We start from the raw sequence: 11,878 nt of genomic DNA, 5'->3' as shown, positions 1-11,878 counted from the left end.
AGTAGTGCTCCGCCGAAGGCGTTAAACTTCGCACAAGTATAGTTTACTCAGCTTGGTTTCGTATCGCAATTTCAGAATGTAAAAAGCCAACTGTAAGTGTCCGTGTATTCACCCAAAGTGCGCACGCCCCGCCTTAAAAAGTATTGTATGAAAGAGTTTGGTGGCCCCGGGCTCCCACGCCTACGCGGAAGGATACCGCCCCCAACACGCGAGTAGTTTGGAGAGTGAGAAGCGGAGTGGCGGGATTCATTGAGGACTGAGAAGCGGAGGGGGACAGTCTGAGAGCCCAGTGTGGACATAGCGCGACGCAACGAGCTGAGCACGCTCTTCCACTGGGATCTATTTCTTCAACACTGGTCCTGCTTTGTTTCTGCCGCCTTTTTTTTTCTGGAGTGAAATAAACTTTGGATCTATGCTAACTCCACGTGGAATTATACGAAATCTGTAACGCGGAAGAGAAGGAATGCATCATTTGTTTGTGAAACTGATCTTGCCTTTATCACTGATTGCTGCAACACGAGGTAAGTAACTACCCATCGTTCACAGAGGAACCCGCCCGCGAGCGCGTTAGAGTTACACACAGAGCGCCTTTACTGTACTCACTGCAGAATTTATCGTAAGGTCATGGGCTTTGTGCTTATAAATTAGTCTTATTCGATTTTAAAGATTTTTTTTGTTCTGCGGCTGGTCATAACTGCACATGAAAAGAAGCGAGGATTGCAGATTTGTTTCTAAGATGCCGAGTCTGAGAGAATTTTGGCGGCGCTCGGATGACACTTGTTGCGCCGAGAACAAGAAAATTGTACAGTGCCCATGATTGCAAAAAAAAAACAAACAAAAAAAAATCACCCATTGACAGGTACTGAGGTAGTCTGGAAAACAGTGCTATGGGATATTTATTTGCTTGTTTTTTTCTTTCTTATGGAAGAAATAATAAAGAGTATACAGTTAGTTTTTTCTACCAAAAGTACTCGGACACATCGCAGTCGGTCGTTAAGTCTGTGACCGCATCGCGCTCTCCGGGTTCACTAACTATACACTTCTTGATATACCTGTTTGTGAGGCGAAAATCTGGGAAATAACTCACATTCGAGCCCTTACGTTTATGTCGAGTATTAGGAAGTATTATTTCTCAACACAAAAAGGCGCACGACTGGTGCTGGAGTTGTTAAGCGTTGTACCATCGGGCGCAGTGGGTTTTTCGCCTCATCCTCGTGATTTCCGTGCTTATTCTCTTAATCCCGCGACCTAAGAAAGTGTTTAAAAGTTTGTAGAAAAGAAAGAGAGTAACTCAGTAAGTGTGCGGTACTCTAGCGGATCGGAGCTGCTGTGTTTCAATGTGGAGCTTCGCGGGAACGAGCCGCTTTGGTACCACAGTACTTTCCCCCTGATTTGAGACAGTTACCCTGCTGTATGAATCGAGGGTATAATAGATTATCTATAATTCGCCTCAGGCAAAAGTGTCAGTGAAATAAGGAGAATAGCGATACTTCTAATGATATTGCATGCCTAAATAATATTACTTCTACGCAGTTAAGAAGAAATCTTCTTAGGAGTAATAATAAGCAGTTTCCGCCGCGCTGACCCCCCCGGGCTCTAAAACATCACACATGGATGGAAATGTTGTTTTTTCACCCACGTGCGCTCTGTCTGTGGAGGAGCGCTGACTCTCACCTCCAGTCCCAGTCCGGGAGTTCCCAGCTCGAAGGAACGCGCGTCATACGGAGACACGAGGCACTTTTAGACGTGTGAAAGAAAAAATCAGCAAAATCCCGAGCGACCGGTGGTGTCACTGACACGTGATGATAAGAGTCACTGAATCTCCGTTAGACCGGCGAACTTGTGTGTTTCCCAAAGTGCAAGCACTCGATGTTGGCTGACTGGACAATAATTGATTTTTGATTTATTTGTGCTCAGTAATGATTCTGCTCATCCATTTAGGTTAATTGTATTGAGCTTTTATTCAGCTGATTTTATTCAACTGTCCAAGGCTGTATAAACTGAAGGTAAGTACCTTGATCATGGGTAATGCAGTGGGAGTGGGAGCTGAACTGGGAAGCCTCCAAATTATGAGGCTACAGTTCTGACCATGTGGTGCCTCGGATTTCTTTTACGGAACCGCTGAAACGGTGCGATGAGCTGATGTATTTGTGGCCGTGCAGTTCTACTCCAGTGACTGAGTTGTGTCCGCAGGTCTGAGATGCTCTCTGTCCGCCGAATCATGTCTCAATGGAGGAAGGTGCGAAGACGGCGAGTGCAAGTGAGTTGAAAGTCCGTTGGACTCTGCATGCTCCACTTGGAGAAATGTGCACGGCATGGGGGGGAGTGACAGCGGGCGTGCAGTATTATGAAGTCATGTTGAACCAGCGCACACTTAAAGATGGTCTGAGTTTCAGGGCCCGTGGCCGAACAAACATTATGCCATGGACTGGGTTTGGGAGCCACGTTCACTCTTTCCTTTCAGCTCCATTCTTTCTTTGCACAGGAGGACTTGCATTCCTCTGTTTGTTTTTTCACCGTAACCATGAAGCTTGCGAGCACATACACATTCTTTCAAAGAAAAGAAACCTTTCCAGTGTGTGATTGAATCAGACACTGAGGAAATGTGTTTGTGTGTGTGTGTGTGTGTGTGTGTGTGTGTGTGTGTGTGTGTGTGTGTGTGTGTTTTGAGGGGGTTGGTTGTGGTGGTGGTGGGTGGGAGGAGTGGACAGAGGGAACCCTTCCCTCGCTGTCCCTCTGCTATTGAATGCAGAGCACTTCTCTAGCAGAAGTCCTGGGGACGCTTGAAGCTCTAAATCTTGTTTTTCTTTTCTTTTATGGGGCGACAGCTGGGGTTCGCCCCAAGCCCGCCGGCTATTGTTTCCCCAGTCAGATTAATGCTGTGTGACTAATCTGTGCGAGGCTTCCCAGAATGCATGCTGCCCCTCTGCCCTGTGCCCGCCCCCAGTTTTTTGTGCTGTGCTTTTTCAATGGGCATTCTCTGTGTGATTTACGCTGCAGGGACAGATGGCAGCAGAGTGTAATTAGTTTGCATGTTGTTTTAATTGGTGGAACTTCAAAGTTGGTAAAAGAAAAATACAAGCAAACAAGTGGGATGAACTCACTTTCAGCAAGAATTTAGCACTAGATATAGATTGTGGAGATGCTTGTTGGTTTATTTCAACAATTGTCTTCTGGCCTTACCTCCCTTCAGACAAAGGCGGCTGGCCAAGGCGGCAGGTTTCAAAAACCCGGCCTGGTGTGCCTGGCTCTCCTCCCTGTTTATCGCATTAGACATCTCTGCTGTGAAGTGATGTGGTGGGATGAAGCAGGACAAAGCAGGCCAGGTTGGCTCTTGGCAGTGTTGAGAGGATTCTGAACCCGGACAGCATCATTGGCCTGGGGCCACATCTTAATTCTGTCTGGTGGCTGCCCTCAGCCGACCACAAAGTCCCCATTGTACTGCTCCTCCAAGTTCCTTCAATTAAACAGGGAGATGAGCTGAGTTCTAAAGGACTCCTGCTCTTTCCACCAAGAGAGACGTTTTCCATTTTCAGTTCATTTTTTAAGAAATTGACTGACAAGACGTCACTGTGAAATGAAACATGTTGGTTCGCACTTTGCTTTTCTTGTGTTCTGTACGTTACTTTTAACAGGGTGCTAATTGCAGTAAAATACATCCAGGTTTCAAATCTAAGCTTCATGTAGAATAGGAACAGATTTCTCAAAGGTTGTAGGTGGAAGATGATGTAATGGGTCATGAAATGGGTAAACCTGGCTGATACTTTCCAGCCACACTGGCCCATAAAATCTGTGTTTTTAGGGTAGATAATTACTACAATCAGCATCTCTAACCAGTAGATACTGTGCTTAGGCCTTTCCCACATCTGCTGCTGTTTCCTACAGGAAGCAACCTTATCCTCGAAGGGATTCTGTAAACAGGAAAGGCCTTTGGAAAAATCAATCATGTTTTAGATCAGGGTCCTAAAATAGTTATATTTTAAAACAGTTTTCTCAGCTTTCGGTCCATTGCATCTTGTGAGGACAGAACAAAGACACAACACGTTTTGTTGATTTTTCTGAAGGATGTGGTTGTTGCGGAGCGTTTGCATATCTCAAAGTCCCTCAGCTTCCTGAAAGTGTGTCTCCTTGATTTTTCATTTCCTTCTGTAGTGTAAGTTCTCACCTAAGCAAAGCATTTGTTGTTAGGCATTATGGGGAAAAGCTGTGTGAGATTGCTGTGCACTCTGGAACCTGATGTTTGGAGTTCAAAAATAAAACCCCCCAGGGTATTATTGAAGCTTGGTTACTGTAGTGGAAAGTGCCTTTCACCAAACTGTGTTTTCCTAGGGCCAGCCACAAATTTGTAACTCGTACAACCCCCATGATAGACTGCAGTGGGAAGTAAAAAAAAAAAAGGGTCTATGGGTGACCTGCAGTGGATTTTGGCTTCCGTCAGCAGGTGAGGGTGTTGTGTGAACTGTGGGAAGCTCCCGCAGGTGCGTTGGAGCTGTGGGCTTTGGGAGACACACACTGGCAGTTCAGTTGTGTGACAAGAACACCAAGTTCATACCAAAAGGGTCAAACAGAGGTCTCCAAAGAGGGCTGAGTGTGGCAAAGGCTGCCATTAGTACTTAAAAGAAGTGGCGTTTAGCGGAGGTAAATGAGAGGTCACAGAAGGTCAGCCACCCACATACGAGACCAACGGGATTTGTGTTAAAGCTGTAGTGTGATTGCTCTTATTTGGTCATTTCATCAATATATTGAGATGCTACATTCAGAATTTACTCTTTTATTCTGAGGTACTTTTCACTCCTTTAATGAAGCATTTCTCTCTTAACATTTCATAGTGTTTCATTTCAGATCTATTCAGCTTTATGCCTTTTTCAGGGGACTGGTATGTGCTGATGTGATTTCCTTTCTGTGACTACTGCAATCTGTGTGACCCCTCATCTGTTTCCTGAGTGATGGTGACAGTGGGAGTGGGGGTGGCTCGAGGCGGCCTTTGTGCTTGTTTGTTTAGCGGTGTGGGAAACAACTTTAATTTAAGCGTCTAATCAAGTGTCATGTCTGCACGTTGAGGCTTGTGCAACAGACAGAATGGTTTCAGATGGCTCTGTTTTCTCCCAGGCGAACAGCACCAGTTGCCTGGCAAACTTTGGAAGACTGTGGTGCTACTGTATGTCAAACAGCAAGATGCTGCTCAGATCTACCTATGATGACTGGTCTAGTCTGACCGTCCCTCCCTCTAAATGGAGTGGATGTGCCTAAAGTTGTGAGATTATCTAATCACTGTATAGTAGAAGCCGTCACTGCACTACTGTCCAACCTATTATTTTTGCACTTTGCACACTGCATGTTTATTCAGACAAAACTCTTGGGTTTTTGCCACTTCCTTGATCAATAGGCACAAATACCATTTCATATGAAGCCTCTCAGACAGCAGTACATTTTCTATATTAAGGAATCACAAATGGCTGTATGTGCTTTCAAGTGTTCACCCTATTGTCTGTGTTTATTCTGAATTTTTAACGCCTTCATGCATCTCTGGAGTATCTCCGGGAACGTTCCTCATGTGACTGCTTTTGGATTGGTGGCATTGCAGTGGCATCTCAGATGCTATTGACCTTCAGTGACATTTGGGAGATAGTGACTGGTCAGAATGCCCGTGTGTAAGAAGTGCGACTGGGGGTGGCTCATGATGGGGCGACCTGTCAGGGAAAGTCCCCAGTGGCCTACTGTGACACATCTTCCTCTGGCCATAAAAAGCTTTGTTTTATGTTGTACAAGGTGAGGTCCAGGTGTCCCATTTCAAAGAGATGGTATTGTTGGTTGGCTGAACTTACAGCAGGAGGAGTCAAAGATTCACTTAAAGGTCAAGTGGATTGCTTGGTTTTATTAGGTACTGAAGGCATAGAGCAGACCTCCGCTTCTTCTCATGCCATAAATGTCTGTAAGATATGGGAACGGAGTAGGACGGTTTATCTCGTATGTGGCAAAAGAGGCTGTGCTTTGAGTCCAGCTGATGGTAATGGAAAACAGTGCAGCATAGCTCGTCGGGGACACGAATTCTCCTGGGGGTGGGTGGTGGAGAGGCTCTGGTTGGAAGCGATCAAAGGGACCGCTCCTCTGCGGTGGAGATAAACGGCGCACGGCTGGAGAGGGTGCTGAGGGTTCACATGCTCTGGCGAAAGCTGGCTTGCTTCATTGATCTCAGCCTCCTGACAGTTTCACTGCAGAGCCCACAGCAAGGCCCCTTCGTCTAGTGAGTGTGCCAAGATGCAGCTTAGGGAAGAGATATGAGAGTGCTGTGTGATCACTTCTGGTGTATTGACTCATTTTCATTTTTCTGTAAACCAGGGACTACGAGACAGTTCATGTTTCGGATAGCCCACTGTTTCAGGAATGAAACCGGTCTTTGCTCATTGGCATTTAAATCATCGAGTTCCTTTGGAGCCCCAACTTCACAGATGGTGCTACGGACACTGTGTGATAGACTGACTACAAAGTATTGATCAGGCCCTTTTGGACATCTATGTGTATTCAGCTGGGGGGAGGTGGGGGCGGTTCCTCAATGCCGCCACTGTTTCCTGCTGGAGCTAGAGTTCCTGTGAGCTCCCAACTGCAGGCCCCTGTTTTGTTGAGGCACAGGACAAGGAAGAGAAGGTACAGCTTCTGCTTGTATTGTCATGGCAATCCAGTGGCATCATCTGGCCTTTTGGTATACAGGTAGGGTGCAACAAACTTTTTCTTGTGTTCTTATTACATGCATGCAGCCTCCAAGACAAAAAAAGTTGTAGGTCACCAGCAAGAGAAAAGGCAGTGGCTTAAACGTGTAGTTTCTGTTTCTGCTCTTTTCTTTCAGCAATGAGCTGACAGAATTTGTGGTAAAGGAGACATCATAGGCTAACAACTTTAAAAAGCTAACTGGCAGATGAACAGCAGGATAACTGTGACACTTTATTTAAACAAAGCAAGTTGTAAGTTTGTTGTCAAGCAGAATGCATAGTGCCTTTTTTGTCATGAGCAGAATTAATGGGAGGACAAGTAGTTTCCTCGCAGGGAATGGAAGTTTTCATTTTATTCATCTCTTGCAAAATCATTTCCCCCATTTGTGACCTTTCTGTTTCACCCTTTGTGTCAGTTAAGTGCTGCTCAGTTCACTGTTTATCTTTTTTAGAAGTTGAAAGTGACCCAAGACAATACTCATTAACACCTTAAACTCAGGTCTCAGCTCTAGCCTTCCCCCTACTCCCTCTGTGCATCGTTCCCATGAGAGCCGGCTGCTTCCCTGGGGTTCCTCTGGACCCCGGTACAAATATAAACACAGCCCTAATGGACGCTAACGGATGTGGGCCTGCAGGGTCAGGGCTTAGGTAATGATTACAGACGTGTGGAGGAGGTTACAGCCACTGAAGTGCAGAGATCAGACGTGAAGGAGCGAGGACACTGTGAAAGAGCCTGAACAGCAGGAAGTAAGATGCAAAGGAGTTTTGTGGTTACTGTGGTTTAACAGTGCTGTTTGAGACCTCTGAAGGAAGATGAACCTTCTGAGCAATCAAGAGGTCAAAACATAACCTTTAGCTAAACCTAGTATTGGGATTCCTCTTTTAAACTGCGGTGGCTAAAGTTTTCAGCGAGTGTGTGTGGCAAAACTGTCAAGAGTGGAAGAATGAAGAGTTGCAGGAGTCACAACTCTGCTCTGATGTAATTCAGGCAGCAGCATCTGTTCAATGAGCTCTTTGTCTACCAGCTGCACACGTGCCACACTTTTCATGCTGCCTCGGCTATCAAAGACATCAGAGTTTTTTTTTTTTCTTTTTTTTTTTTTTCTTTTTTTTTGCATTGCAGAGCACAAATGGGAGAGTTTGAGAGGCAGCATCTCCTTTTTGAATTCTCTTTGTGGCAGATGGTAGATTAGCTTAGTGAGGGGAGGGTGCTGGGGGACCCCCCCCCACCCTTAGCTGCAAATGGCCACAGGTCATAGGTCGAGGAAACATCTGCTCTGGCCCAGGGGAACATAGCAATGCTGGGGGAGACTTGTTGCTGGGGCCCACTGGTGTAGGACATGGAGAAGGCCAGGCTTAGGGATCAGAACAAAGAGGTACTGGTCCAGGAACAACAGTGAAGAGATACATTACAGTATCATCGCGACAACAGGAACCTTCCAATACCCTTACTTCCTTTGTGTGGTCCTCCCCCATCTCTGGCCTTTCCTCAGACATTGAACACCAAGTTAAGAGAGGGTGTTTTTCTAAACCTCAGATGACCCTTTTCAGCTTTGTCCTCAACAACTTTTCTCTTTGCTGCAGTTGTACCTGTTATGCCTTTTACCTGATGACTTTTCAGGCAATTCCTTTCCAAAAAATGTTTTAGTTTATGTCACAGTTGCATGGATTTTGCTTCAAAGAATGAGGAAGTCTATGTCGCTTAAGGTTTCACTGCAGTTGTCTCTGCTGCAGGGAATTGTAGGTTTCGAAAAAATGGAGCACTTGTCTACCCTGGGGTGATTGGAGCTCAGGTGGCATGCATCACACCAATTTAGCACACACACTCTATGTACATGGGCTATTTAGTGGCTGCCTGCCAGGTCAAATATGGGCCACATTCTCTGGCAGGCCAGGGATGGTTGTTCACAAGCTAGTGGCTGTTTGACCAAGGAGGCTCGTGGAAAGGAGGTGAGATGCAGCTTTCTCTGTTTGTTTTTTGGGGGCCTTTGTCCAAGAGGGGGTCGGCTCGAAATCGGGCGCGAGTTTCCACAAAGGGATGCAAAGTGCGGCTGCCAGGGGTTTCCATTGAGGAACTGTGAGGGGGAGGAGGGTGCCGGTTGGAGTAAACAGTCAAATTCCACCCCAAGCCGAGATGCCACCCCTGTCATTGTGGCTGGCAGTTATCACCCTGTGCCAACAGTTTCCTTTTCTTGGAAAGGCTTTGTTGAGTGTCTTTTAAAATTCAGGCAGAGCTTGTTTCTCAAAACAGCACACCACTGAGTGTGGGTAAGCCTCTTAGGGGTTTTCTGGGTAAAAAAAAAGAGTTAGTGGAAGGTACGTAGTTGAAATTCAGATTTCATTGCACCCTGCCTGGAGGCAAGTGTGGTGTCTGAGGAGGGGGTGCTTCAATAGCTCCAGTGAAAAGAGAGAAAGCGTTGTGGAACCAGAATGAGTGAGCGGAGTGGCAAGAGACTGAAGGAAAGGAACTGGAGAGGTTGGGAGGGAATGAAAAAGGGACAAATGGGAGCAGGGGCATCAGAGGAGGAGGACGAGGAGGTTGAACAGCTGAATGCACGCTCTCCCAGCATGGAGGCGCCGGGCCCCTGGATGGCCCTGAATGCAGCGGAGGACAATGGCTTCACTTATTCTGGCCGCCTGCACCCAGGGACCGACGCGGGGACCACCATTCAGCCACTTGCCGCCCCCGGGACGAGGGACAGCAAGCAAGGAGTGTGGGGGTGTTGGCTGGGGGGGGGCAGGCGGGTTGTGGCCAGCAGCTGCCGCCCTGCTCATTATCATGCGCACCTGCTCCCTGTGGCGCTCTTGGGAGGTCAGCAGATGCCACGATCTGTTACCCCCACCCCCACTCCTCAGTCAAGCAACTCCTCTCTTGTTTCACTCACTGTATTAGACTCTTAATTCACTTTTGTTCTTGTTATTGTTGGAATTTTTTCTTTTTGGTTCAACAGAAATATATTTTATGTCTTTTTAAACAAGAATTGCTCATATATTAATGTTTAAACTGAAAAAAGCAGTAGTGTAGCGGTGGCAGCTGCTACTTTATACTTATTGGTTCCTAGTTCAAATCCCACCACCTTCTATAATACCCTTTGGCAAGGTACTCATTATAAATTGATACAGTTAAAATGACCTTGCTGCATAAATATGTCAATCACTGCAAGTAGTTTTACATTGTAAGTTGCTTTGGAGGAGAGAGTTAGCAAAATAAATAAAAAGTGAAAATGAAACTGAAGAATAACAGAACATGCATATGTCTGGTGTGGGCTCTTACTGTTGAGCCCACTTTGGGGGTGGGTTGTTGAGCTGTAGGGATTCCAACATTCTGCTTGCTTCAGGAGGGTGTCAGTCTTTGCTTGGGCTGATGGGACTGCTCTCTGCTGGCCCTGAAGCTTGCTAATGTGGAGCTCAGGCATCCACGGGAATGTTTTCTCTTTCTGGCAAAAGTTACAAGGCACCATAATCCCAGCAGAGCCCCTGAGACAACACATCCTCCACCCCGTCAGAGGGAGGCCTGTTTGTTCCTCTATAGGCGGGAAAGTTCAGGGAGGTTTTTCAGTCATCCCATCCTTTCTCCACCACTTGCCACCATTTGCTTTTTTGGGGCTTCAAAGGGGCTTTCGTCACTGTCATCAGGATGAAGTGGCAAAATTACAGTGGATTATGTTGGAGCCACAGCATGATAACCTCCGTTAGGGTCTGTGGGCACTCCTGACAGAGTTTGGGGTTCAGCCTCTTTGTGCATCTGCTTACTCCAGGTGATTGTAGACAGAGCTTTGCCGTTGTAAGAATGGCAGGTATTGAGGCAGGGAAGGTGGCTTTGAAGGCTGATAATGTAAGGTATCAGTTCAAAGACTCTGGGATAGAGCATGCCTTGTCCTCTGCAGAATGAGCACAACAAAGCACCATGGTGAGTAATTCTGGGTCAAAACTGTTGATGTGCGTTTATCTCCTTTTTCTTTGTGTCTTTTGGAACCAAACCACAGCTGTCTGCAGGAATCTGCTTTGATACTCCCGTAGTGGTTTTTGTAACCGCACAGATTCCCTGCACAATGTAGTCGTCACTTTGTGTCTACTCAGTAACACAATAAAATGATTACCTGGTTGGCTGCCCACTGTGATTTTAGAAGTTTGTCGCCATGGTGACTAGCTTAGACTTGTGTGTTGCAAGGTCATTAGTATCAGTACATATTCCAGTGCTTTGTATTTAACTGTATGAGAGTTGGGGGTGTGGTGGCGTAGCATGGCATGGCGGGCTTGGCCAGGTCCCGCTCTCTGGTGGGTTAGGGGTTCGATTCTGGCGTGGGGTGCCTTGTGGTGGACTGGCATCCTGTCCTGGGTGTGTCCCCTCCCCCTCCAGCCTTGTGCCCTGTGTTGCTGGGTTACGCTCTGGCTTCGGCTCGCTGCAGCCCTGCTTAGGACAAGGAGTTTCAGACAGTGTGTGTGTGTGTGTATGAGAGTTAAAAAATGTGGTCTTTCTATTTTGACTTTAGTTTTAGCAAGTGTAAGCAAATCTTTTAATTGTGAAGTTGAGGGCTTACTAACATGTACAGTGTGTTTCCAGTGAAAACTGACTTCTTGCAAATATTTGACCCTTTCATTTAGTCATTGTATTCACTTGGAGACAATACTAGTATTAAAGCTCTCTTTTCATATGCTGTATTGTTAGGGCCCTTAGCATTGCAGAGTCCTTGAAAATCAGACAAGCAATAGAACCAGTTTGTTATTTTCCCATTTTATGTTTTTTCCATTTGGTGTGCTCCATTCTTGGCTGTCTGGGTGGATGGAGATGGACTTCTGACAGAGAAGCCACTTGTGAAGTGAATGCCCTCAAAGAAATTATGACCGTTCACCACCCACTCCCACTCTTTGCAGTGCTAATGATGATTTGTCTCTGCACATGTCCAGGTGTCCTGACGAATATGCTGGCAACCGGTGCCAGTTCCCCAGCCCCTGCGTCAAGTCCAGATGCGAAAATGGCGGGACATGTCTCGTGGTCAACCGTGGAAACTTGGTGGACTTTGACTGCATCTGTCCTCCTGGCTTTATGGACCGCCTTTGCCTGACTGCGACTAACAACGCCTGCCTGAGCTCCCCCTGTAGAAATGGAGGGACCTGCGAACTGGTCAGCCTCATGGAGTTCAAGTGCCGTTGCCCACCTGGTTGGACAG

General features: G+C 46.6%; 1 protein-coding gene across 1 annotated transcript in view; it reads left to right on the top strand.

Annotated features, from left to right (window-relative positions):
• Positions 1-269: 269 nt before the first annotated feature.
• notch1a (notch receptor 1a) overlaps positions 270-11,878 on the top strand; it is a 33,471-nt gene continuing 21,862 nt past the window's right edge. Inside the window, exons 1-3 of the mRNA XM_018753780.2 lie at positions 270-521; positions 2,194-2,260; positions 11,616-11,878. Coding sequence (XP_018609296.1) covers positions 464-521; positions 2,194-2,260; positions 11,616-11,878 — 388 coding nt within the window. The 5' untranslated portion in view covers positions 270-463. The remainder of the gene's footprint in view (positions 522-2,193; positions 2,261-11,615) is intronic.

The sequence above is a fragment of the Scleropages formosus genome, chromosome 6, assembly GCF_900964775.1.
Source record: "Scleropages formosus chromosome 6, fSclFor1.1, whole genome shotgun sequence".
Taxonomy (NCBI): Eukaryota; Metazoa; Chordata; class Actinopteri; order Osteoglossiformes; family Osteoglossidae; genus Scleropages; species Scleropages formosus.
This window is presented reverse-complemented; position numbering and strand designations above follow the sequence as displayed.